The sequence below is a fragment of the Mirounga leonina genome, unplaced genomic scaffold (assembly GCF_011800145.1).
Source record: "Mirounga leonina isolate KUSES-001 unplaced genomic scaffold, KU_Mleo_1.0 Mir_180, whole genome shotgun sequence".
Taxonomy (NCBI): Eukaryota; Metazoa; Chordata; class Mammalia; order Carnivora; family Phocidae; genus Mirounga; species Mirounga leonina.
This window is the reverse complement of record NW_023270469.1, coordinates 2,703,120-2,730,668: the sequence shown is the minus strand read 5'-3', so window position 1 is coordinate 2,730,668 and position 27,549 is coordinate 2,703,120. Positions and strand designations below refer to the sequence as shown.

The 27,549-nt window shown below is 50.0% G+C and overlaps 1 protein-coding gene across 3 annotated transcripts; it reads right to left on the bottom strand.

Moving 5' to 3' along the window:
• On the bottom strand, positions 1-27,157 carry MTHFSD (methenyltetrahydrofolate synthetase domain containing). 3 transcript variants are annotated; one of them, XM_035024644.1, is made up of 8 exons: positions 27,080-27,157; positions 23,221-23,324; positions 21,887-22,000; positions 18,153-18,266; positions 15,349-15,439; positions 12,045-12,157; positions 11,666-11,791; positions 1-2,387 (listed from the first exon to the last, which is right to left on the bottom strand). In XM_035024644.1, the coding sequence occupies exons 1-8, from the start codon at positions 27,093-27,095 to the stop codon at positions 1,848-1,850; spliced, it is 1,218 nt and encodes a 405-aa protein (XP_034880535.1). In that variant the 5' UTR covers positions 27,096-27,157; the 3' UTR covers positions 1-1,847. The 3 variants fall into 3 exon arrangements, with proteins under 3 accessions (XP_034880535.1, XP_034880534.1, XP_034880536.1); XM_035024643.1 differs by lacking the exon at positions 21,887-22,000 and adding an exon at positions 21,741-21,854; XM_035024645.1 differs by lacking the exons at positions 21,887-22,000; positions 27,080-27,157 and adding exons at positions 21,741-21,854; positions 26,281-26,389.
• Positions 27,158-27,549: the final 392 nt, after the last annotated feature.

Sequence of the window (27,549 nt, the reverse complement as noted above, 5' to 3'; positions counted from 1 at the left end):
CGGAGAGACTGTCACTCCCAGGCTGTCCGCTACAGGAGAAGAAGGAGAAAAGGTGTGCAGGCTGGTACGTTTGGGATACTTACATTTCAGGCACTTGGATCTTGGGTTTTGCTTATACTAAACTATTTCCCACAAATATAAAAATGATGAATTCATTCAGATCATCTGTTTATCAACATATCTGGAGGATTCCTGCTGTAATGGACAGCAAAGCCAAGCAAGCTGGCCCAACTGGGAGGGATGACTCAACAGCCCCAGGCAGGCTGGTGTCGGGCACAGGACACGCTCCCAGTGCTGTGATCAGGCGCGCTCCTCCCTCTCTTGGCTCTAATGCATCCATCCACGTCTCCCGTTTTTCCTGGGCTGCTGTGTATCTGCCAGGTGCCCTCGCAGCTGGGGCGCAGGGCAGGGTGAACAAGACAACCACAAACTCATTTCCTGATCTCCTGGAGTACTACTCTAATAATAAAAGATCAATGATAAAAAAGTCAACAATGACTAAACAAGAATATATCAAATACAGGAAAAAATTATGAAAAAAAAAGAGAACAAGAAAAACAACAAGGCACCGCTGCCCCGAAAAAAAAAAAAACAAAACCAAAATGTAAGGAGTTAGATGACCAGATTCGGCCTCTCATGTCTCAGCTGAGCGCTGGGTGACAAAATGGAACCAGCCACGTGGATGGGGTAGATGGTTCAGGCGGAGAAGAGTGGGCCCAAGAAGCCCAAAGGAGAGGAGCTGGACTCTTTTTCAGATATTTCTGCCCTTCGTTTTATTCATGACGCCTGGGGAAAGGAGCCTGCACTTAATGAGCAATCTGAGGGCAGACTGACTTTCTGACATCTCCACAGTATTTTCATTATAAAACCAAGGATAAAATGCTTTTGCAAAGGGAGATAGTGCCTCAAGGTTTTATTCAAAGTACATGCAAGGCATACCCTCCTGAAGTACGACCGTGTGCTTAAAACATGCTCAGTAAGACGCTGTGGTGAAAAAATTAAAATTTTGAACACATATACATTAAAAAGAAAATAGAATCTCCACTTAAGTGCTTACTTTGACTTTTTGCCCAGGATCCACTGCAAAAGCACTTCTGTTTAGAAAGCATAGTTCAGCCAAAATCCAGTTTTGTTTTTTAGGTACAGAGAAATGGAGGAAAAACCCAAGAAACATCAGGCATTGGGCAAATCTGTGTGAGCACCTCTGTCACTGTCTGTGACGTAGGCTGGGACCGCCTTCTCCAAGACCAGTACCTCCTACAAGACAGCGAGGAGTGCAGGGTGTTCACCCAGAGACGGGGGGAGGCTGGAAGGGCAAGGAAGGCACAGAAGTGAGATGCGTGCCACCCACACATCAGATTGGCCCTCCATCGCGGACACTAGCACTGCGCTGTGACAAGCAGTCTGCAGCCAGGGGACTTGGCTTCTGCGATGTGAATATAGCTCTCCCTCTGCAGTCGGACCAGACCAAGGATCCAAGGACAGCAGGCTGTGCTTGGCATCTGATTCCTGCTAGGGCCTCTCCCCACTAACCCCCCACCTCCCAATTCCAGAGCACAGGCGCTCCCAACCGCTGTCACCGTTTACTGCCACTTGCTCATCACCCACTCGGTTCCCCACAGCCTTTGAACTACCACAGAGAAGCCAGCACGGCTACAATGCCCAGCAGGCAGGCTGAAGGACCCAGACAGGGCAGGGCCTGGACGTGCTGACAGTGCACTCATGACCAGCTTCCTACTCATCAGGAGGTCGCAGGCAGTGACAGAAGGCTGGGACATCCTGGAAAGCACTGGGTGCCCAAAGCAGCTCATGCAGCAACACTCTGCCGAGTCCCGAGCGCAGGCCCCTTAAGTTCCACGGGGACCAGAGCGGCACACATCCTCACAGGTCTGAGACAGCCGAGTGACAGGGTACTGCTCGTCTGCACAGCTGCCTGTCTCATCGCCGGCCTTCTGCTGCCTGGCCAGTGCCACCTTCAAGGTGGTAGCACCCAGGCGCAAGCCCTGCAAGCAGGAGACAGCCTGCTGGGCTGAGGTGGGGGCCTCGTAGTGGAGGAAGGCCCTGCGCTGTGGCCCCTGCCACGTGAGCCTCTGAGGGACTGCACCCAGTTCTCGGAGGGCTCTCTTCAGCTCACTCACTTGGGCGTCCCGGGGAAGGTTCCCAATGTAAACAGTGTTAGAAGGCCCATCGTCCCCCTGCCCCGAACAGCATTCGGGCTGGTGTGGGTCCCCGGGTCTTCTGACAGTGCTCAGGGGAGGTGGCTGCTGGCTGCCAGTTCCCAGAAGGTGCCGGGGCTCATCCTGAAGGGAGACATCTTTCCCAGCCTGCCTCTCTCGGTAACGAAGGCTTCTGAGTATTGGGATTTTCCCCATCACCTCTCGGCTGATCTGAAAAAGCAAAGCAGTTCCAGCTACTCTCCAGGTGTCCAAACTTGGTCAGAAGGGAAGAGAAATTAGAGTCGCACAGGGGCCTCTGCCTCTACTCGGTTAAGGAGTCTCTCTGCCGAGCTGTGCCAGTGGTCCCACCTGGCCCTGTGAGAAGCAGGACCCCTCTGTCTTAATCAGTTACTGTGACCCAGCCCCCATGCTGCCCCAGCTCAAGTGAGTATGGGGTCCCCACAGCCACCCTGGGTTGTTGCCTCTGGACTGTGCCTGACGTGCCACGGCAGCTGGCAGGAAGGGAATGGTTTCTCTATGCTCCTAGAGGCCCAGGAAGCAGAAAACCAAAGGCCTCCTATGCAGAAGGGACAGCAGTAAGTAAGGTTACTGGAAGAAGGGTTACACGATCACAAGCGGCAATGCCCCTGGTGACCTCCAGAATAACTGGGGTTTCTGCCTTTCTGCCTGCCCCCGTCTTCCGACTTATGCCTTTGGGTGGGATGGGATCTTTAACAGGGCCACCTGGCCGCCTCCTTCTCCCCATCTTCACTGGAGGTGCATTTCTCAGGGACCAAACCTTTCAAGGTCACTGAAAATGCAGAAACAAGGCAAATCTGAAATAGAGCACTACTTTTGAAAACAATTTCTAGCAACACGTCACCAAGCTGCAAGGTAACACTATATAAAACATTAAGTCTCAATGGACAGGATTCCTATACAAAGGACATGTTTGGCTTTTTGGGAACCTGCACAACAAAGGAGGCAGTAGAAGAACCCCAGTACGTGAGGTGGTTTCCGGTCCTTGAGAACTGGCATTGACAAGCGGGGCCTGCATGCACAGGGCTGCCTCGATCCATCCAGCTTGCAGTGTGGAGGCTGATGGTCCCAGCCTGGTGTGGCCGCCGCACATAGTGCGGCCCTGTGGGTTAGGCTGAACCTGGACAATGCAGCCCAGGGCAGAACCGGTCTTCTGTCACTTGAGGAATCACACGGCAGAAAAGATACAGAAACACAGTTTTAGTCCTTCTTAGCGATCCTCATTCTTTAGAGATGCTATCTGTCCTTCTTTAGGGCACAAAGCCTGAAAACGGCCAATTACCAAAAGGCAGGCAATGGTCCAAACATGGGACTTCCCACAAACATGGGTAAATCAGAATAAAGATCAGCATACGAGTTAGACAGGTAAAACTTTCCTCTAAAAATAAATAGCTCAACTAGTAACAATGTTGGATCAGTGATTCAGAGGAAGATTCAAAGAAACTCAAACACCTAAGAACAGTCGATTCGAGTACCTTCTCACAAACTTTAAGGCTCCTGATCCTCATTAATTTAAAGATTTTTTTTTTTTTTTTTATTTGACAGAGAGAGACACAGCGAGAGAGGGAACACAAGCAAGGGGTGTGGGAGAGGGAGAAGCAGGCTTCCCGCCGAGCAGGGAGCCCGATGCGGGGCTCGATCCCAGGACCCTGGGACCATGACCTGAGCCGAAGGCAGATGCTTAACGACTGAGCCACCCAGGCGCCCCCCTCATTAACTTAGTACCTGGTTCTCTCTCCTAGCACTAAGTGGACCAATACTCTCCACCTTGGCACAGCCTTTCCACTGGGTCAGAGCCCTCTCCAAATGGACAGTGCCCTTGCTCCCCGGCACGGCCACATCAGAAGCCTCTGCAGGTGGCACTCGTCTACTGGGGTCTTCAGAGTAGCACACAGATGCTTGGCTGCCATAGACTTCTTAAAGAAAGACCTGCTCCTTCTAATGTTTCCCATTATTGAGACGCAGAGAAACAAACAAAAACCATGTCTGTGCCCTGGAGATATGTAGGCGATGTAGCTACTCTTTCCTAATCAAAAGGAAGTTTTCTTCCATGTGACCCTCTGCAATTCTTCTGAACTGATTCATCCAAAGATGACTAAGCTCATGGGCCAATACCCTAAGAGGCTCTGGTACCAAAAAATCCTGAAGATGATCTAAGTCCAGCCAACCAACTCCTTCCCACACCCCCAGTCCACCTTCTTAAAGAGTTCAGATTCTTGTGTCCTTCCAGAGTATTTCAAAACAGATTTAAACTGGTCATAATTAGATTATTATTTTTTTTAAGTAGGCTCCATGCCCAGCATGGAGCCCAACTCGGGGCTCAAACTCACAACCCTGAGATCACAACCTAAACTGAGCCCAGTTTAGAGTGGGATGCTTAACTGACTAAGCCACCCAGGTGCCCCTAAAATGGTCATAATTAGACTCCTAAGGATATCTTAAGTTACTACATCTAGTATTTAGAAAGGACGATCAGATTTAAAATTGTAATTACAATCAGAGGAACCATGTGACTACATTCTTTTATGGAAGAACTGAATGTCATTCCCCTGTGACAGCAGTAGACAAGAGCAGTGAGGACAAACACCCTGGTAAACACCACACTTCCTCCAGCACCCGCTCGGAGCTGTCTTGGCTGGGTGACCGCCCCAAGTACTAAAACTCCCATGTGCTTCTGCCTGGTGGAACCACAGGGTGCCCTCAGGCCAAAGCAAGTGTTCTCAGGAAACCCAGTCCACAGGGCAAGGCTCCACACTTTAAAATCCACTTAAAACATGTCATGTGAAGCAAAAATACATCCTTCTCTGCACATCACAGGGAGCTACTTTATCCTGAGCTGGCACATGGACAGACTATAATCAGCTGAATAACAAGAATGTTTTAACCATGCACAGATTATGAACCAGCCTACAGCACCATCACACTGACACACACACACACGGATCTTTAGAAATGGAAATGGCCAAATGCGTCACTTTTACGTAAAACTGCTCATCTCAAGAGCAGGATGTTTTCTGGGTAAGGAATGACAAAGCTTAATGTCAACTCATGCTTCTGCACCCTCAAGTTCTAAATGGAAAAATCTCCCTGTCTACAAGGTGGCTTTTGCCACTTTCTCAGCTGCTTGCCATTTCTGTGCTCTTTGCGGAGTGGCTTGGGCTGATGGCGGTCCCTCAGCCACACAGAGGCCTCTGTGCACCAACTGGACAGGCTGGCTTCACACTCAGGACAGTTCGCGGCAGGGCTATGCTGTTTTTCCTGGCTAGCAATTAGGAACATTTGTTATGTTCTGTAAGTGTGCCATGTGAAATGAAAGATTTTGCCCGTTAATCAAACATAAAAAAATATTTCTGCTTTTCTCTAACCATTCCATTAAATAGCATAGAGCAAATTTGATTTTCTTTTTATGCGCTACAACCACTCTTCTCTGATGTTTACAGATGTCATTTATAAATATACATTCTCTGTAAAGATTAAATGAAAAATCCTATCCCCTTGAAATACATGCTAAACCCAATACAGATCAGAAATCTCAATCTCAAGACACCTGTAGCCAACCCAGGAAGAGACCCCAGTTCTGATCTTGCCTCCACTACCCACTGGCTTCATTGCTTTTCCTGGCTCTCACTTTAATTGACAAGAAACAGAGACTGGGAGGGATGGTCTTTAGAATCCCTCTCATTCTACAATGCCAGGACATGTTTGGGCAGCTGCTGGCAAACAAACAGGAACACTGTCAGTGTTTCTAATGTGAAACACAACTTCTACAGAAATTATTAGTTGTCTTGCATGAGACTAATGTGTATCATTCACTGATCGAAAATACTTTTAGATACGGCACTTCCCAATGACCAAGGCGAAATCATTCGATAGAGTAAGCATGCAAGGATACACCGAGAGTCAGTGAATGCACGGTCTTCCAGATGTCATTCATGTCTTGCAGGATTCGTTTGCTTTCCAATTACAGTGTCTCTTAAAGATAACAGGGCTCATTTAAGACATCTTTTTGCACATAGCTGATCAAAAGTGTCACTTACTAATAAAATAGCCCCCATAGCGTTAGTCCTTTATAATTATGCTTTTACTGTGCGTGCTGAAGGACCAGCAGGGCAACGACCACACACCATCACTGCTTCAGACCATGCCAACAATCAAGCAGACGGTGCTATTTGGGAGTGGCCATGGAAGTCACTAAGAAAAACTATTTATTTTCTGGTATACACGATCGCCTCAAAACCTTTGCCACAACAAGATGCCAGCTTCCATCTGCAAACCACAGCTCCTGCCTATCCTATGCTCTTCAGGGGGAGGGGCAGCGTAACAGACAGGCCCACAAGAGCAGTGAGGTCCCCTCCGGCTGGGCCAGTTCAGAGCTGAGTGTGGGCCGAGTTCATGCCTGGCAGCTCCAGGCTCAGTTCCACACCCAAGTGTCTGCCACATGGGGACGAGCGGCCCACGCGGCCCACCTCACACACAGGCATGTGCTTTGCACAAGCAGCTTGGACGGTCCAGTGTCACCGCCATGCACAAGCACATGACTTCTAGGAACTGGCACACTTTTAACCATCACGCATCTTGGATTCTCGTTTTTACCACTTAGGAGTGTGCAGAGAATGGAAGCTCCTTGTGGAACTGGAGGCAAACACACCTGGGCAGAAGGCTGCCCTTGGAAAATGGTCTCAAATGTCCTGTTTTCTCTACTGAATGGTGTGGACTATAAAAGTATAGTTTCTGTGGGAAATTTAGAAAACAATGAAAAGAGGGCGCCTGGGTGGCTCAGTTGGTTAAGCGACTGCCTTCAGCTCAGGTCATGATCCTGGAGTCCTGGGATCGAGTCCCACATTGGGCTCCCTGCTCAGCAGGGAGTCTGCTTTTCCCTCTGACCCTCCCCCCCCCTCATGTTCTCTCTATCTCATTCTCTCTCGCAAATAAATAAATAAAATTTAAAAAAAAAAAAAGGAAAACAATGAAAAGAAATCTGAATTCCCAGGTTGCAGAGATAACTACTGTTAATATTCGGATACACTTCCACCTTTTTTTTTTCTTTTTTGGGGGGGGAGGGGGTAGAGGGACAGGGAGACAGAGAATCCCAAGAAGGCTCCACCATAGAGCCCAAAGGGAGGGGTCGATCCCACGACCCTGCGGTCATGACCTGAGCCCAAAGAAAGAGGCGATGCTTAACCGACTGAGCCACCCAGGCGCCCCTCCATCTCTTTTCTATGCACGTTTTAGCATAATGAATACAAAATGATATACCAAACGTATATAAATTTATACTGTTTTTTCCACTTAATATCTATTACACCATAAACATTTTCTCATGCCATTAAATACTCTTTAAAAAGACCATATGCACTTAAATTACAGGGTTGCAACACTTTAAGGCACTACATTATACTGGATACACATGAATCTCTATCTAAATTTGTAAGTATTTCTCTAGAACAGATTCCTAGAAGTTCAAGTACTGGGTCAAATATAGTGAATCTTTATAGAAGTTATCAGCCTTTCTAACTTGCTGGCCCAGTTGTGGGTAGGTGTCAGATCACATTTGGCTGTCATTTCCAGACAACGCTAATATATGGGATCGGAAAGCAAGTGTCAACGTCCCAGAACGGCTGTTCCTCACAGAAGTCCTTTTCCCAAATCCTTTTTCTCACGGCATCTGTCATTCTCAGCAAGTAAATCAAAAGGGCATGGTGACCATCTGGGAACAATCTTCCCAAACAGCTGTGGATGCTACAAAGTTGTTTCTTTGAGTCTATATACAAAAGAATAACCCGGGCAGGATCCCATTTCCTTAGCAAGGAGAAAATAATTCAGAAAGGCAGGCATCCAGGTTTTGGTCAATGGTGTCACACTGCTCTCCTTTGTAATCAGTGATGGTACCTTTTCCACAGTTACCGTGGGGAGCAAGGGGGCTGGGAAGCAGACCTTTGATCTGTGGCTCTGGCAGCAAGGAGCAGTCTCGTGGGTGCCCTGGGTCTCTCTGGGGCTGCAGCCACACCCCGCTGCCTGACCATGTCTCCAGGACATTCTTAAAATAAGTATTTCACCTTCCCTCTGCCTCATTCTAGCTCAGCAGAAAGTAATAGAAGAGGTATGGGTCTTGGCCGTCCGGAGGCTCAGCCCAGTGGGGCTGTGTGTGTCCAGGAAAGCCCAGGGCCTTCGCCTTCCCCGAGCAGAGGGCTCCATTCTGCTGCTGCTTTCCAGGCGCTCACGTGGGTCTAGCAGGCAGCCAGGCTCCTGAGAGGATGCTTCGCTGCTCTGTCGTGACTCACCCGACACCTTGCAGCCCTGGGAACTGACTGCGCTGTAGGGGAGCTGCCGGAAGCTAGCTGCTGGGGACTTTAGCCACCATCAATGTACTCCTGCCAGAGCTAAGGGATGCAGGCAAATGGCTCCTGAGCCACTGTAGATCACCTTACACACGGCTGTCCACAGGCAGGGACATCTGGATTACTGTCCCAGAGACTAAACGACCACCTGAGCTGGAAGCGCGGCCCAGAGGTTTAGGACATGCCTCAGTGGCCAGGTGTCTTACACAACGCACCAGCCAGGCAGAGATCCTGGGGAAAGCACATCCTTTCACCAGGGTAGACCTGCTGGATCGGGGGGCTCTGGGAGTTCTAGGTTCTCAGGGGAGGCAGCTTGTGGATGAAGTGGGGCAGTCATGGCACCTTGTAGCTCAGACATGGCCAAGTCCCCCAGAGTTCTACAGGTCATCAGGTGCACACCAGGTGAGACGCCGCCCTGAGGGAAAGGAGGACCCCACATGAACACAGCAGACGCACCTTCTGGAAGGAATGTCTCTTTCTCCTTCACTGAGAGGCAGTAAAGGGCACACGGTGATAACACAATGCCATGGAGAGACACAGGCAAGGCCCCGTCTTGGCTCAGTAAACCACTCAGAGATAACTGTAAGGATTCTGCCCGCAGTGATGGTGCCCAGGTACATTTCTCACAATTACTGACTTGCGTTTCACACCTGTGACAGCCACAACAGTGACAACGGCCAAGTTCAGCAGGCACGTCGCGTGTACTGCCCGTGAGGTCAGCACTGACAGCACCCCACTTTACAGATAAACAAATGGGGGGCTTGCAGAGGGTGCACCAAGGTCACAGATAGAGCGACTGAGACGTGCTGCTGCGGCTTCTAAGCTCATTCTAAATCACTGCCCCGGGGCGCCTGGGTAGCTCAGTCGTTGAGCGTCTACCTTCGGCTCAGGTCACGGTCCCAGGGTCCTGGGATCGAGCCCCGCATCGGGCTCCCTGCTCAGCGGGAAGCCTGCTTCTCCCTCTCCCACTCCCGCTGCTTGTGTTCCCTCTCTCGCTGTGTCTCTGTCAAATGAATAATTAAAATCTTTAAAAATAAATAAACCACTGCCCCATCTGGCCTCCTGTCTTTAAAACCACAAGGCACAGGCAGAGAAAAGCAGGTGGGCTGAGGGAGCCCATTGTCCGAAGTAGCTACAGGTGGACAGCTGAGTCCGTAGCAGCCTGGTCCCCTGGTGGGGACACCACGCACATCTCTGAGAAGGTGGGACAAAGGCCAGGGAGTCAAATGCTGCACAATCTTTGTGCAGTAAGAACGAGTTAATACATTTTGTATGTATTTCATAACCTTCATCTGAGAGGTCTGCAGTGTTTAGAAGGAACTGTGAATCCATATATTCCAACAAAATACACAAGAGGCAAAATCTGGGATCCTAATACCTACACGATAATAAGTCTATGGGTAGAAAATCACAGAAGGATATGCCAATGTGTATCAAGGAGTCCATGTGAAATAATACCATACCCTAGCATTGAACTTCCCCCAACCCTCCCCAAATCTTCAGTGGAATTCAGGGATGGTTTTCCCAATGTCGATGAAAATTCACTCTGGTTGCATAAGTAGCGAGGCCAGAACAAAAGCCCCAGGGGCTGGAGAAAGTCGCTGCTTTCAAATGATTCATGCGAAGGGAGGCCCAGGTGTGGAAGAACAAAAAACACAGGACCCCAAGATAAGAAATGGCACTTTCAGAGTTTGTGATTCTGGCCCAGGCCTCACTAGCGATGAGATGTTCCAGGAAGAGGGCAAGACGGTTGGGATGTCAACGAACAGTGCTGGCCCTGACGGGCTGCACACAGTGTGGCCAGCCGTGTCGCTGGCACCTCTGGTTGGTGTGGTTTCCTTTCACATAGAGGGAGTCTCTTCACCTAACATGACCAATAACATCATCTGTTGCTATTCTTGTATTTTTGTTAAAATCAGCGGGAGGTAACTGGCTAGTCCCCAAAGCAAAACACCTCTCTCTCTTCCTGGAGAGACCACCCGGAATCTTCCTAAGGTGGGCTGCAGTCGGCCCTCGTCTATGAAGTGCTGACCTCCGGGGGACCTGCAGCCTCACCGTGACTAGCCCCTTGTGCAGCCTCCCCAGGCCCATCCCCTCAGCTGTGAGCAAATGCCACCTCGCTCCTGTGACCCACGTAGCAGCATTCACTTAAGGAGAAGCTGTGGACCCGACTTCCAAGGTAAACCCAAGTGCTTACGAAAGACACCAAGGGATATCTGAATATTCAAAAAGGATGCCAATGCCTTCCCCATGGCACTGGGCCTGCACCCGGAGAGACCCATCCGCTCGCTTCTGGGTCACGCGTGCTCCTCCTCTCCGTTTTTATCGGGGCTAACCTAGGAGAAGCACAGGCCCCAGGGGGTCCAAACCGCCTTGCTGTGGTGTTTGTGGGAAAGGCCCACTGTGCCGCAGTGTTCCATCTTGGTGTCAACCTTGGAGTTGGATGTTACTGGTTTTCCATGCCCAAGGGAAGGCTGCTATCCAACTCTGATGATTCAGGTTTAAGGAACAGAAGACATGGAACAACAGCTTCAATCCAAACGAAGCACAACTCTCCCTGTTTCCTCAGTTAACTCTGGCTGCTTGCCAGCGGGTGGGATCATAACCTATAGGCTGGCCTCTGGGATCGAACTCCTTCTGCAGACTAATGTAACGTGTACTGCTGACTGTTTTGCAGATAGGGGTCACAAAGGCATCAGCTAATGAAGGCTGTGGGTACTGCTTGGAGACCCAGGTCACAGCAAGACAAGTTGGACTTAGAACAGAAAAGCTGATGAGACAGTACGTTGTCGTGGCCAGGATGGTGGGACACAGCTCTCAGAGATGAAACGCGCTGGCAAACAGGGTGTCAAGGCATTGGCCCTCTGAGTGGACTGTTCCTTCTGCCATCTAGAACTGGTGTCTTGCAGCAGAAGATCTTGAACCTGGCTGCTTATCAGAATCCCACAGGTTTGCAAAGGAGATTCTTGGGCCTGTGCCTGGAGACTGTGATGCAGGAGCTGAATTTTTAAAAGCTTATGGGTGATTCTAATGCACAGACATGCTGGGCCTAGGGATAGCTGCCATGCCAAAGAATACCACACATGAGGAGACGCCTCTGAGCTATAGGCCATTGCTGGCCACAGGACCCACCTTGGACCACAAGATTCCCGTTGGTTTTGGGCGCTCGCACCCCGTGGCAATGACTCTCGTCGGAGTGAGAATGTAGTCCACTGTTAGGTCGTGGTCCTCAAGCAGCGCTTCAGGTATGTCGATGACCTGGTCAAACAGAAGTGGGTGAGGGGGCTGACAGGGAATGCAGCTCTTGTGCTCAAAGCACCGTGCAGTAGAAGCAAAGGGCTCACCAGACCCATGGGGATAAGGCCTCACTGCCACACAGATCCAGCTCTGGCTGATCACCACTCACAGCAGACGTGGAATGAAGGCAGAGACCAGTTTGTCTCCTTCCCCCCCCACCCACTCGCTCGGGGGTGTGGCAGTAGCCTCTGCTTGGCCCGTTCATGGGCAGCACCTGGCAGTCATGGACGATGGTGACCACAGGCGTCCCCTGGCTGACTGCTCCCATTGACACCATCATGGCATATTCCAGATCAGCGTAACCTTCTCCCTTCCCAATTCTCCAGCCTAAGAGACATGCAGAGCGTCAGTATCTCAGGAGGAAATGTTTCATTGGGTCACAGCAGAAGCAGAAACTTGGACTCAATATCCCTGGCACTTCCTTAGAAACTTCCACAGTGAGCCCACAGGCAGCCCTCAACAGTGGGGTTCGGGGCATGCCGACGCCGCATACATACAGGGGTCAGCACATGCTGATGTGAAGCTTGAGTCTCTTAGATGTGTTACAAAAAGAAACGGAATCTGTGTTTATGTGAGCAGAACTCACATTTAAAAGCAATGAAAAGAGTAGGTTTTTTTGTTTTTTGTTTTTAAAGATTTTATTTATTTATTTGAGACAGAGAGAATGAGAGCGAGCACATGAGGGGGGGGAGGGTCAGAGGGAGAAGCAGGCTCCCCGCCGAGCAGGGAGCCTGATGCGGGACTCGATCCAGGGACTCCAGGATCATGACCTGAGCCGAAGGCAGTCGCTCAACCAACTGAGCCACCCAGGCGCCCGAAAAGAGTAGTTTTTAAAAAGACTAAGAAAAAATTCCTACTAAAAACAAAACCTTTTTAATCAATTTCTCTTGGAGGGGAAATAAAAATTAAAATCAGGAATACGTGATTTAAGATGACATCACCTTGTCTTCTGAAAAGTCCAGCAGTCCCTGGAAGAGGGCTGGGTCTGGCAGAGCTAGTCCCATACTGTGGACTCCTAGGTGGGGACCACGGAAGTCTTAGCTGAAGCTGCATGAGAAGCTCCAGAGCAGGTAAGAATGCAGCAAGACAGGAAACATGACAATGCCTCTGGCTCCCACAAGAACCAATGTATCCTGCCATCAGGAAGCCCATGGTGCCGCAGAAATTCTAACTTCTGCTTAACATCAGCATCAGCAACCTCACCAAAGGCATCACTGCCCATGCATCTTTCTGAGATTCTCATCTGTCATGCTCCTTTTACAATTACCAACCTCCAATCATGCGAGCAAATAAACGTGAGAAAGACAGTGCAGAGGAGAAACGGCAAAGGATAGAACAGTCCGCAGACAGAGGCAGGCAGGTGAGCGGCAAACGTGAGCAATGACCACCTTCCCTCACCATTAAAGGCCAATCAGATGGCACATGAACTACCACTGTTCACTACTGGATTGGTAAACATGGAAGTTTGATGATTCTAGTTATTCACGAGGGAGTAGGGAGAGATGTGAGGTGTATGGTGCTGGGGATGTGAGGTAGGCAACCTTTCTAGTGGGATATTTCGCAACAGCCACCAGGATTTCAAGTCCACCCTTTGGTTCAACAATTCCTCTGCTGGAGTTATCGCACGGATGGCCCTCGAAGGCACACAGTAACTCTTCCACAAGACTACACCTCACTTTAGTGTGATCTGTAAGGGAAAAGCCAAAACCAAACCCTGGTGACATCTTAAGTGCCCATCAGTCTGCAGGGATGGGCAAAGACCCTGGCCAGACATCATCTAGCAGGGCACAAAGTGCTGTATGCGCTGCTGCCCCTCCTGGGAAAACAAAACCAGGACAAACATAACCCGCACAGAGAATGCAAGACCTGTGTGGACTCACAGGCATCTCTGTGTGTCAACACAAGAAACCGCCGACGGTGGGCATCTGGGAAGAGCACAGGTGGTGTTTTCTGTGCTATTCCAGTTTTCTACACGTGCGCGTGGTGACTTTTGCTGTGTTAATTGGGGGTTATCTGAATGATGACATTTATAAAATACTGTTTTCTTCTTCATATACCCTCAGCTAAGAAAGAAAACTCCTGATCTTTTAAAAGAAGACCTCTTTGTTAACTTCCCACTGTCAAAAGAGTATAACCCCAATCCTGTCCTTTGGCCTCCTGGTCTCTGAAAAGCCAACCCCAACCTACTGAAGGACCATCCTATGTGAACACATTGCCGCTTCTGTCCCAAAGTCCTCTCCTGCTCCACCTCTCTCCAAAACACCCAACCCTGAGGTCACTTCTGAGACGCTGCCCTGCTCAGGGCCCGAGGGCGGCTCTTATGACCCCCACCAATGTCAGTTCTGACTTCTGTGTGTAGCACCGAGCACATCATACCAGAGCACAGCTGCTGTGCCTGCTCTTCCGGGTCAGTGGGCCCAAGGCAGAGACCACCCAGGGCTGGCCTGACACCTGGCCCACAGTAGGCACCCAGGGAACATGTGCTCACGGGAACCCATCCCTGATAACACAGATAAAGCGTTGTAACGGAGAATACAGAGAAAGCAAAGAACGAAGCACTACCATGTCTCACGTACTAGCGCAAAGAGCTGACAAACACCGTATACTCCAGGTGAAGATATGAAAGGCCAAAATTTAAAAACATGACACTCAGGGTTTGGAATGAATGACTGAAGAGCATCTCTCATCAACTACTTGTTGGAAACCAGAAACCTCTCTTGAAGGAAGATCTTGGCTTTGGCTGGTTAATTTCCAAAGGGACAGTTTTAAGGATAGGCATCTTAGAACAGTCTTCTTCCTCTTGGAGGGGAAGGAGAGAGAATGCTTTCCCAGCAGGGGGCCCAAACCACATTGTGCAGGCGCAAGTCTGTGACGGGCTGACCTCTCGTGGAACCCACTGAGCCGTGGCAGTATAAGCAGCAGTATAACCAGATCGTCTCCGAAGAGAGTCGAGCCAGGCCTGGAGTAGAGCAGCAGAGGCGGAAGAGGTCCCAGGGGAACCACAGGGGCCCAAGTCCTGCAGGCGGCTGGGCAGAGGGCAGGCAGCAGCGTGGGACACCCTCCCCCCTCACCTGCCTGACCGGCACAGCACCAGGCCTCCCCGGGCAGGCTCAGGACACCCTGTGATGCCCAGAGGCTGCTGCTCCCTACCAGAAACAAGGTTTAGAGCCTAAGGTTTTTCTGTTCCCTGGAGATTCTCCAAAACCAACTATTTACTGACATACTACAAATAAATCCAGCTCCAGTTCCAGGTAGTTTAAGAATAGAGGAAATAGCTTTCACCACCTGAAGAGAGACGATCTCACTTTATTTTTCCTAAGAAAAATGAAAATACTGTGAAGGTATTGAGTGTGAGGGACTGCGTTCATTCTTCAAAATGAATGAGAGATAGAGTGGTTTCAGAGGACAGATGTGTGTCCGGAAAACTGAGATTACTTACCTTCAGTGTTTAAAAGATGAACAGACAGCAGAACGTCAAGCTGCAGGTCACATCCAGGAATTTCGGATTTTAATCTTACCTTTTTCAGAAACAGCAACGGACCCCACCACAACTAAGTCCACAAGAACCCTGGAATCCAAGCCCACCGGAGTGCTGTAGTTCCTCACGCCCTGTGAACACAGACGTGGGCCTGAATGCTTCCTGGGCAGCGAGCGGCGGCCGCACCTCACAGTTCACAGGCGAGCAGCACTCAGGGTCTGAATCAACCTCCTGCATGAGGCAAACCCATGCCCTACAATGAACACGCGGCATTGTGGAAATGGCATTTTAGGAAAACCATGGCTCAGAAACCATCTTAGGATAATTTCCCACAATTTCTTCCCCAGGAAAGATGCCACTTGGAACTGACAGCACAAATGAGTAAGATGTTAAGTTCACAATACTGAGCAAATCATGTCTTCCCACGAGGCAGAAGAGCACAGTGGTTAAACCACAGGCTCAGGAGTCACACAGAACCGGGTCCAGATCCCTCTTATCCCCGTGACCTCAAGAGGAGGAAGCTGACCTTCAGTTTCCCCACCTCTAAGACAGAGGTGCCACTGCCTTGCCGGACGGGTGCTGGAAGGGAAGGAGATCATGGGGGTAGTGCGTTTAGCACATTACGACGTGGTCAGTGAAAGTATGGGACAAATAACGTATAAAACACTGGGGCTGTTACCTGCACGTGTGCTTCACTTCTGAAAAATTACTTGTTCAACCAAAATGCACTGAAAATACACACGTTTACACTAACTGAGGCTTGTATTTACAGAGTACGGAGGCTGATATGGTCACGAGTCTCAGATAACAAGGGCTACAGGTCAATCTAAGGGCCAAATCAGGACACTGTACAGACCAGTGCCTGGGACCAGAGGGTCACGGCATGTGGTATTATGCCTCGTCTACAAGCACATGACAAGTCACTTATGGGATCAGTACAGGGGGTTGCTTTGGGGCTCTCAGCGGTCAGACCACAGTCACAGGCCCACTGTGCCCCATGGTGGGAAGGCCTGCTTTGCTTAATCTCACAATGGCCATGCAGCTGGCATCTCACACCCACGGCCCACATCCTCAGCCCTGTTTTAATGGGCTTGGTGCCTGGCAGCCTTGGTGAGCAGACCCCTGTGTTGAAACTCGATCCATCAGACTTCCTCCTCCCTCCCTCGGTCAGCTTCACCTGCTCTGTTGGCCAGAGTGTGAGCAACCAGGAGTCTCCCCGATTCTCCAAAGTCCTGTTTGATTCAACAAAACCTCAGCTGACAAACATTTCTGTGTGCCCAGAGAGGTGGTTACTGGAAGACTCCTGAGTTAGAGAATACAAAGACACCGAGATCACACAGGTGGCTGGGACGTAGCGGTGGCAGAGGTGTTAAGGGACAAATTCAGAGACTTCTCTGCCAAAAGGCAAGGCCACATCTGAGTCTCCTAGAGTCGAGCCACACGGGGGCAGTATCTCTGCCGCTAAGCTCTGGCAGAGTAGATAACGACTGCACCACGACTGGCAGCTGCACACAGAGGCCCTAAAAGCCTCTCTCCCCTGTGCCATCGAGAAAACAGAAACGTCCTTTTCAGGTTCCAGTGTCTCATGTGCTGACAGAGCCCGAACTCTGCGGCTCAATCCCTAGTGAAGTTCAGCCGCGAGAGCTGGTCCGGCTCTACCCCGGGCCCAGCCACACTTTCAGGGGCACGTGTAAGGGACCAGCCGGTACTGAGGCGTCACGGGGAACTTTTGCCAACACACCACGTGGCAGTCACCTTTCAGAGGGGCGGGGATGCCGTGAAGGGGGACACAGACCCCTACAACCACCACAGGCCCCTGTGATGGACCCTCAGATACATTTGACCTGGACCTCAACCCCAGAAAGGGAACCGCTGGTACCGTCCCAAACCCACGACTCCGGAACCGCTGATCACACTCCCTGCCGGCTCTGGGAAATGTGAGCTCCTGTCTGCGGCCCGCGTCTGCCAACTGCAGACGGTCACACAGTTTGTGTTTTTGAACACCGCCCAGAACCATGACTGTCTCTTATTTTTCTCATTTTCCCTTTGCAGTTTTTTCTACATATATTTTATTGTTTTACTTTATTACACGTACTTTTGAAAGCTATATCAAATTCTATTTTTGGAAGAAGGTTATCAATAAGTAACAAGAAAAATTCAATTTTTAAATATCAGACTTAAGTGGAAAATCTTTTTTAAAAAGATTAATACCCTATCTTGATGCCCTATTTTTTATTCCCAATAGATGAGGCATCAAATGACCTACGATCTATTCTAGGACTCTGAAAAAAATCACCAAATTCTATTTCTTTATCTGCAAAATACAGGACAAATGCCACCACAGGGCACCATGATGTATTTATAAACTTCAGTTTTACTACATTGTAAACACTCAAGAAAAACACATCACCGAATTACTAAAACCATCATTCAGAACTGGTGAGGCAATTTCCAATCCAAGTATTTTGGAAATTCCTGAGTTCCCAGTTGCTCTGGTGGCACTTAAAAAATGCTATGGGGCCACCAGACTACGGCACACGTTAACCTCAGAAGGTGCCAGACCATCCGATAACTCATTTTTTCTTCATTTTGAATAGGGAAATTACAATCTGCCAAGTTGGTGCAAAAGAGAAACTGGGTGACTCAAATGGAACACATGCATTCATGGTTTTTCTACTTGGCTCCTTTGCTGATAGGACTGCTGAATACTTTGCCATCTCCACTCATTTGGCTTTGTGAAAAATGAATTTCAATTTTGTGGTGTATTTTACACATTCTAACTCACCAGAAGTCTCAGCTGAGAACAGCGCTCTCCTGTTGGGTGATGCGGCCTCCTGCACTTACCTGAGAGGTAGCACATTTCCTCAAGATGTCTTTAGTTGCCCCGGGAGGTGGTGTGATCTTATTAAATAACCCCGTTCTCAGTCGTGGTGTTGGGACCAACAATGTTTTTTTGCTCTTTTAAAAAAAGACAATCAATAAATTACAAAATTAAACATAGAAAACTTGTGTATATTAGCATTTCAGGGGCAGAAGCAAGTGACTATTATCGGCATCTTTTGGTGTGTGCCAAGGAAATGACTTCTTTGCAAACCCAATTAAATAACGTATGGTGGTCAATCTTACTCAGGGCCACTATTCCACCCCACTTAGGATGAAGAGGCAGTGAGTTGTCAAACTCCTGAATTCTACTTTACTTGCCACTCAAAATCACTACAGATACAAAGTGACAATGTAAATCCAAACGAACGTCCGTTCTCATTAGAATTCCAACCAGAACTTTCCTGTGTCCTCCCCTCCCAGCATCACATACTACAGTTACAATGCCTCCTTTTTTTTAAAAAGATTTTATTTATTTACTTGAGGGAGAGCAGGAACGGGGGGAGGGGCTGAGGGAGAGGGAGGAGGAGACTCCCTGCTGGGCAAGAAGCCCAATGTGGGACTTGATCCCAGGACCCCGGGATCATGACTTGAGCTGAAGGCAGAAGCTAAACCGACTGAGCCACCCAGGTGCCCACAATGCTTTTGTTTGAAACCTGCATTGCATGATCTCAAGCCTTCATAACCAGTTTGCTGTTCAGTAAGTTCCAGTCTCAGAGATTAACACTCATTATAATCGATATTTTGCATTGACCTGAGTCCACAGGCCCCTTTTCCTCTATTTAGTTCCCAAACACCTTGTTGTGAGTCCCAGAGCATGGATTCGCAAAGTGCACGCCCCTGGCCAGCAGGTGCAGCCCCTGGACACCTGTGAGAAATGACCAGAAGCTTGGGGGCAGGCACAGCAATCTGCTTTCATGAGCCTGCCAGGTGATTCTGATGCCCAGGGAAGTTCCAGAACCACCGTTACAGGCATCTCTGCAGACTATGCTGGGGCAGGCCATGAGGCAACTGTAAAATTTTAAAATTTTTGGTGTAAAAAGAGTATATTTTAGTTTTTGTGCAGGAGATGACAGCCTGAGACCAATATAAGACCTGTAAAATCACAGGTTGGCTTACTTAAAGCCATGAGAGAAATATTTCAACACAAGTCATGACCATGTGCTCTTCTCCTTTGGAGTGTGAAAGGTTTGGGTTCATTCACAGTCTGAAGATTCTGGTGTACTGCCCATTATGATGGTTGCTCCCTTTTCTGGAAGCTGCTTGTACTTTAGATCACCTGAGCAGTGGGTATGCAGACCCACTCAGAGCATCTGATTCAGAACCTGACATCAGCAAGAGATAATTTTCAAAGTTCCCTGGGTGGTGCTAACAAGCAGCCAGGGTTGGCAAATGCTGGCCTGGCCAGTGGTTCTTAAAGGAACCATCAGGGGTGTTTATTAAAAAGACTCTAGGGGCGCCTGGGTGGCTCAGTTGATTAAGCATCTGCCTTAGGATCAGGTCATGATGCCAGGATCAAGCCCTGCATCAGGATTCCTGTTCAGCGGGGAATCTGCTTCCCCCTCTTCCTCCTGCCCCCCCCCCCAACTTGTGTGTGCTCTCCAAAAAAAAAAGCAAAAAACAAACAAAACAAAAAACCCCAATAAAATCTTTAAAAAAAAAAAAAAACCAGACTCTAGAAACCTACTGAAGGTCTGGGGTTGAGCCTGGGAAACTGTGTATCCCCAAGCACAGGCCACTGTGTCCCCAGGCATGGACTGTGGCCATGTGCATTGGGATCCCTGTCTACACTTAGGTGCGCTGTGGAGCATGCAGGTTTACCTGCTTCCCAAGTGATTCTTAAACCACTAAAGTTTCCATTTCCAGAAACACAGAGGATTCTGTAGCCCTACAGCGCAAGGACCACACATGTCTTTATGTCTTTTTCACCACTATTATCCCTGTGCCCAGCAGAGAGCCTGGAATACAACAGATTCTCAAAGCTTGGCTTTCTTTCCCCTGAATAAACAGACAGTGAGGACCCTATTCCATCCTGCTACCTGGCTGCACTCCTCCTACAGGATGTCTTGACTAATCTCCAACACACTCAAGGCTTTGATTTGTGCTCTGATGGGCTGACAGGTAAGAACCTCATACACGCAGAGAACTGGCTCTGGAGTCACAGTGTGGGTCGGAATCCCAGCTCCACCATTACCAAATGGGGGACTTGGGCAAGTCATTTAACCTCTCCGTGTCTAGCTTACTCCATGTCATATGGCAACAGAGATCACTCCTACAGGGCTGTTGGCTGAATTAAATGAGGTAATATAGTGCAGTGTTTTGACAGAGCTTTGTCCTCACACAAGGCAACCACTCACTTCGGGCTCTTCTCTGCTGCTATTATTTCCTCTAGTTCATTAAAGTGAATTACTGATTGGGAAAATATGGCTGGCAAGAAAGAATGCTTCCAGAAGGGCCTGATTGGGAGGCTTCTATTGGGGCTGAACAGCAATCAGCAAACAATCAGCAAACAAAATCCCCTACATGCAATCCTTGAAAGAACCAGAGGAGGATCCCTACACCCTCCTCGTTCCCTGTAAAATCATTTTCTGGCATCCCCTTCTCCACACAGGCTGCAAGGTGCACTGCGTGACCAAGGCCTCCCAGGAGCTGAGGGAGAGCTGAGCGGCCACACAAGGCGTGTTCGGTCGCCTAAGGAGGAACTCTGAAGATCTGGATTCATATCATCAAGAGTAAGTTGTCTCAACAAAGCAGCAGCAGCTTTGTTAATAAATCAGTGCTGATATATGGATGTTCCTGCTTGTACAGTTTTGTTTGTATTTAACTTACAGGTTTATTGTGGTTTTACAGCTGCATAAGAGCTATGAACATTTAAATTTATACCAAGTTTTCTGTTTATACTTATTAAATTTAGTTAGTGAATTTAAAGCAACTCTCGGGGAGTTTTTTTTTTTTTTCCTTGAACAGGGGCCTAAGTATGTAAGTTAAGAAACACTGTTCTGATTTATAAATTTTGGGGACTCCATCAGATTTCTTACTCATGGGTTATCAAGTATCAAAGAATTATAATATAAAAGTAGCAGAAGGGCGCCTGGGTGGCTCAGTTGGTTGGGCAACTGCCTTCGGCTCAGGTCATGATCCTGGAGTCCCGGGATCGAGTCCCGCATCGGGCTCCCTGCTCGGCGGGGAGCCTGCTTCTCCCTCTGACCCTCCCCCCTCTCATGTGCTGTCTCAAATAAATTAAAAAAAAAGTAGCAGAAGGAAATAACCATAACCTTTCCCTTCTGATGAAGCACATCAGATTAAAGAGTGCCTCAAGGTCATCGTTGTGAATGTCCTTTATCTTTGAATTTAGGAATATTCATGACTTCTGACAAATTAAAGACTTCTGGACTCTTCCTGGAAAAAAAAAAAAACTCCGAGGGTATATTCTGTGTGGGAGCGAGTCAGAAGCACCATCCTTCTAAATATATGAGTTGCACACATTTGCCAGCCACCTGGAGAATGCATTTTATCAGTGGCCAGGGCTCTGGCTCAGGAAAATGGGATTACCTGCAGCGCCAGCAGGCGAACACCTTCCAGCGGTTTATCGGGGTCCACTTTAACTTCCTGTGTTCTGGCAAAAACTTCTAGGTCTCTGATGTTTTGGCAAGCCAGATAAGAGCCCTAGTTAGGCAAACAGACAGAGTTGCACTTACGTTGAGGACGAAGAAGCGAGCATTTGTCTGGGGAGCATCAGGATTGACTTTAATGGTTCTGGCCATTTTGAACGCCTGCAAACGTGGGAAATGCTCAGCAGCACGGGAAGCACCCTGTTTTCAAATGCAATTGCACATTACTGACCGGACAGCATGATCCTGGGCCTATTGCACGCAGGAGCAGATTGGTCTAGCATCTCATTCAGACAGGTGGGGTGCACTAAGTCTGAGACAAGATCTAGGAGTCACCCAAAGAAGTCTGGGAGAGTAGTCAGGGTAGAAAGGGGCTGAGAAAGCAAGCCCCAATTTAATTTTAACCAAAATAAAACATACATTCCAAAAAGGTGTAGAAAGTGTATAGTTTGATGAATTTTCACAAAACGAACATAGCTGTGTAATAACTGCCCAAAACAGGAGTATATTACCACTAACCTGGAATTCCCACCCCTCTCCAAATTGGTTCCTTTCTAAACATTTTTTACTGATCCTGTGCATCTTTCTCTTTTTCCTGTACTTCATGTATATTTCTCTCCCTGGGATAACAAGCACTAAAGCAAAACAAAGTAGCAACAAAAACATACAAAAACAAGTTTTTCAAAGGCCCAGGATGGCCTCAGAACCAGCTCAGCTGAGGACCAGAGAAGGGTGGGAGCTTGTTTCCAAGAAGCCATGAATGGGAAGATAAAGTCCAGCCAAAATGGGGGGTGATGGCAAGTAAATGAGCCACACCCCTTTGGGCCGGATAGAGCAACCAGTGTATTTTCAAAAAGCACTTCGTTTTCCTTGTGGAAAACACGCATGCCGAAATTATGAGCTGTGTATGTTCACTCATTCAAGCAAACTTGTTTCCTATGAACAGTGTCATAAACAGACATCTTTGATTATCTTCTATTCTGAACAGTGGGGAAACTGAGGCCTGGAATCATCAATCAGGGACCGGCGAGGCCTTCCGCTGTCCAAAGATGCTGGCCCAGGCCTCCTCTCAGAGGGCATCACTCCTTGCTGTTCTTAAGGGAGCCAATTTTGAGAAAAGGGACAACAATAACATGCTTCCAGCCAGGACAAATATCTTACTCCATGTCAAGTGGCAAAACATGACCAACCCACCAACCCTGCACAGAAAGGCAAGAGGCTGTAGTGAAGGTTAAGGAACACAGATGAGGGACATCTCAAAACACAAAGGACATGCGGGCCAGTGGTGTGGATTTTGCACTACTACTCACTGTTCACCCAACTCGGATCCACCATGAAGCAGGACAGTTAAGTGCATTACTAATGCTCTCAATCAGGAATAGCCTGTTTTCCTTTTGAATGCTCCAGGAATGCTTCAGTACCTTGAAGTTGGGAATCCTGTGATGAACAGGCCGGGGAAAATCAGCTAAATTTTGTGATTCCATGTAGTCCCAAATCTGTTCACGAATGTCCTGTTTGGAAACACCTATGGCAACAAAGAGTGGGACTAGTTAACGTGGCAGAAAGGAGTCCTGCCACATGTGCAGGCCGGGCGCTGCTGGGTGCCTGCTCCAGCTGCACCCTCAGCACTCCGTCACGCCAGACCAATCCAGGGCTTCTCAGCTCTATGGCGAAAAATCAGGGTTAGTGATAAACTCACAACAAATTGCTAAAGTCCAAAAACAGAGTAAATTCAAGACAACCCAGGTGTTTAACCTAGCTCTACTGAGCTATAGGAGCAGCAGAACAAAATGCAAAGCGAGCCAGGTACCCAAGCTTTCCTCAGGTCCTTGCTGGGAAACGCACATTCTGATCAGTCAACGCACTGCAATCCTTGGTCTAATTAGTTTTGACATAGTTATGATTAGTGCATGCAGACTGTAAACCCAGAAAGCTTGCCTTAAACCTAAGCACTTTGTAAACCACCTATTAGTTTGGATTACCAATTACAATCCCCTTTATTAGTATAGCAATTTCTTATTCTATACCAAACTTCAGAAGCGCATTTTTTTGTCAACAAATATTCTTTAATTTGATTGGAGCAGTTTTAATAAAATCTGCATTAATCATGTGTTCCTCTTGGAGTGGAGAACTATAAAAAGCAGTTTCCAGTTAGGTGGAAAAACATAAAACCAGCACCTTCACAAAGACACATTTTTAAAATATTCACTGAATTTTCATTTCTGTTGGTCCTAAAGGATATCCTCGTACTTGTACAGAAGTCTGTTTCAAATCACTTTATCCACTTGATCTGTTTTCGTAACAATTTGTCATGCAGCCAGCACTGAGAATCATGAGGCAAGGAACTCATCATGAGGTCATCTCGGTGACTGGTAAATTCTCAACACCAACCTGCCCTAACCGTTGGTGAAGAGGAGTGCTGACTACCCTGCACCATCTGAAAGTCCCCGTAGGGACACACGCACAGGGCTTAGGGAATGTGCATCTCCGAAGCTGGCAGTGAAAGACAACCTCTTCAGAGAACCCAATGTGCACCACAGCTAGATGTGAGGTTCTACATGTACTCTGTGTGGCTGGGGCACCTCTCATCACCTGAGTAGGAAGGAGGGGCAGATACAACCCCACAGGTCCTCAGTCTCCCTTCAATGAGTGCAGGATATTGAAAAGTGACCCACGGGAGCAGCCCAGGGCCAGAGACTGCTGGGAATCACCTGGATGGGTGGTGCAATTGGGCTGGCAGCTGGCTTCTCACCATACATTTCTGAATTGTGTGGCTTTGAATCATGTGAATCAATTATATTCTAAAATTTTATTTTTCATAAATGGACTTTGAAAACATGCCGAGGGGACTATATTGACAAGCCTCTCTCCTCGGTGCCTGCTGGGGACCAGCTCTCTTCCCCCAGGGCAATCAGCGCACCCTTTTTTCCTCATGAATTTTCCCCCAGGTTACCTCTGGCCCACACAGAAGACACTTCCTGTCATGTCCTTTCCCTAATGTGGCACACTACGCAGCACACAATGCCCTGCACACTGGTGTTCTTGCCAAATATCTTGCAGATCAGCCCACGTGGTATACGAGAGCACCTCTGTTCTTTTGTGAAGTTGCACGGTATTCCATTGTAGGGACAGGCCAAAATTTACTCAGGCAGTCCCCTTCTGAAGGGCAACAGGTGGTTTCCAATCTTGTTACCGAGGTACACTTTGCCGCCAGCCCATTTTACCTCAATTTGTTAACTCTCCACGTGTAGCCTAAGGCATAAGGGCCCAGAGCCAAAGGCTTCCACTGCCTACGCCCTCTGGCTAGGCCTAGATCTCCTCAGCACAGCATGCAGCCCAGTCCCAGAGCCTCTTGGAGTCCACTACAAACACTTCTCGGGCCTCCTGCCCCTAGCTGTGCTTTAAAGCCATTCCAGATATCAAAACTGCAGATTTGGGTGTGCTTAGGGAACACACATCTGTAAGACGCAGCCTGAGTAGGCCGACACAGGCAGTTTCCAGCACTTGGCTTGTTCTTTCCTCCTGGGAGCTCTGCACTGAAGGTGTCTGCTGCCAATCTGCTCAGCTCTCTGTCCCTTCGATAAACCCTCATCACTCTTCAGGGCTCGGCTCCAGCACCACCTCCAGGAAGCACCCCCGCCTTCTGCTCCACTGCCTGGGGATCCCTCTGTCACAGGGTCACAAGGAGCTCTAGCCTACAATGCCCTGCTGCCCACTTCAGCCTCACCTCCATCACTGCTCGCGGTGGATTCAAAATGTGGCTCAAGCATTACTGGTCCCTGCTTCCACACACCTGCCCATCCCTTTGTGCCTTTCACACCTTGGTACCTCCTCTCCCTTCAGGTCTGCCTGACGCACCACATCCCCCTGGAGGTACTCAGAGAGCCCAGTTCCAGGCAGCTGCCCTCCTTTAGGAACCCAGAGCACCCTGTTTTTTTCCAAACACAATCATGTTGATACAACTATAAGGTTAATATACTTGTCTCTTTCACTAATAACCCACGGGTGCTACAACATTCCCAACACCTCGCAGGATACCGTGCGGGACACAAGAAACCTAAGGAATTGTGACCCTTGCTCTGGAGAATCAATTAATCACAAACATCTGAGGGACTCCCATTTAGAAAGCGATAGTGGTGATTGGGAGGCGCAGCGAGAGTGAAAGGGCAGCTCCTTGCCCTTGGGAAAGTGACAAAAACACGGGGAATGACTAGGAATAAAAGGCAACACACCTTTGCGTGAAATGCCTGAACCCCGTGGTGTAATTGCCTAGTTTCCTCCCCCAACAGGCTGTGGCTCTGTCAGGTCACCCGGGGTCTCACCCACACTTCCACCCCTAGCTCTGCGCTCAGCGCCGGCGTTCGGCAGGCATCTGAGCGAGCAGAATCTGCGCCGAGCCGGTTACAGGCTGCAGCCGTGGTAAGGGCAGAAGCGCACTTGCTCCCGGTTGCGGAGCCTGCCTTTGACAGGCTCCGGCTCACCGTGGGCTTCGGTCCTGGGGGCTCTTTGCCAAGCAACCCCGCGACGATCACCAACGCTCTTCTCCACAGAGGGCGACCCCCTGGGGCCCGGGCGCAATGCAGCAAGTGATCCCAGCGCCTGGGCCGGGCCGGGCCGGGCAGGGCCGGGCACAGCGAGGCCTTGGAAAGCATTTCAGAGGACAGCGGTCAAGCGACCCGGCGGCGAAGCTCAGCGGCTTTCCAGTCCCGCCCTGCCGCCAGCTGTGAGCCTGGGTCCCCTCGCCGCACCGCGGGTATGCTAGCGCGGACCCCACGCGTGGTGGCTACGATCGATCGGCACGGCCACGGACACCTCCAGGGCACGGCTCTAGTCCTCTCTCTTCTCCCCACTGTCTCCCCTCCACCGACGGGGTCGCACATCAGGGTCCGAGACCGGCGCCGGCGGGACCCCCGAGCCCCGCTCAGTCCCCTCCCGCCTGTCCGGTGGTCCCGCCCGTCGGAATGGTGCCCGGCGGCCCCTCACCGGCCGACCCCCGCCTGCCCCGGGTGGGTCCCCGGGGGCCCCCGCACCCGCCTAGCCCTCAGGTGGGCCCCCGCTGCCCGCCGGCCCCTCACCCGCCCGCCCCCCTCTTGCCCCTCGGGCGGGTCCCTGGCGGCCCCTCACCGGCCGACCCCCGCCTGCCCCTCAGGTGGGTCCCCGGCCGCCCCTCACGCGCCCGCCCCCCGCCTGCCCCGGGTGGGTCCCCGGCCGCCCCTCACCCGCCCGCCCCCCGCCTGCCCCTCAGGTGGGTCCCCACCCGCCTCTCCCGCGGCTCCTCACCCGTCTTCAGCGCCATGACGACGCAGTCAGCGAGCGACGCCTCCAGAAGCCGAATCCGGCGCGGAGTGACGTCACCCGCTCGCGCGCTCTCGCCGCGCCTGCGCGCTGACAGCGGGGGGGGGGGGGGGGGGGGGGGGCGGGTGCGTCGCCGTGGAGGCCTGGAGGGAGGAGCCCGGGGCGGGCATGCGCGTGCGTCTCCGCGGGCCGCGTGGAGGGACGTGCGGGGGAGGCCGGCGTGTTTCCTGGGCTGTCATTGGTTCGTAGAGCCGCTCGGTGTTGAGCGCCCGTGCCCAGGGGCGTTTGTGCGGCGCTGGGGCTACCGAGGTGAAGAAGCCGCTGGCCTTTGCGAGCCCACCGCCAACTCCAACACACCCCATCTCCTTTTCTGCTTCCCCAGAGGCCCCCTCCTCCTGGAAGCCGGCCTCGATTGCTCCTCCAGGATGTGATTCCTCTTCTCTGAGGAAGACACC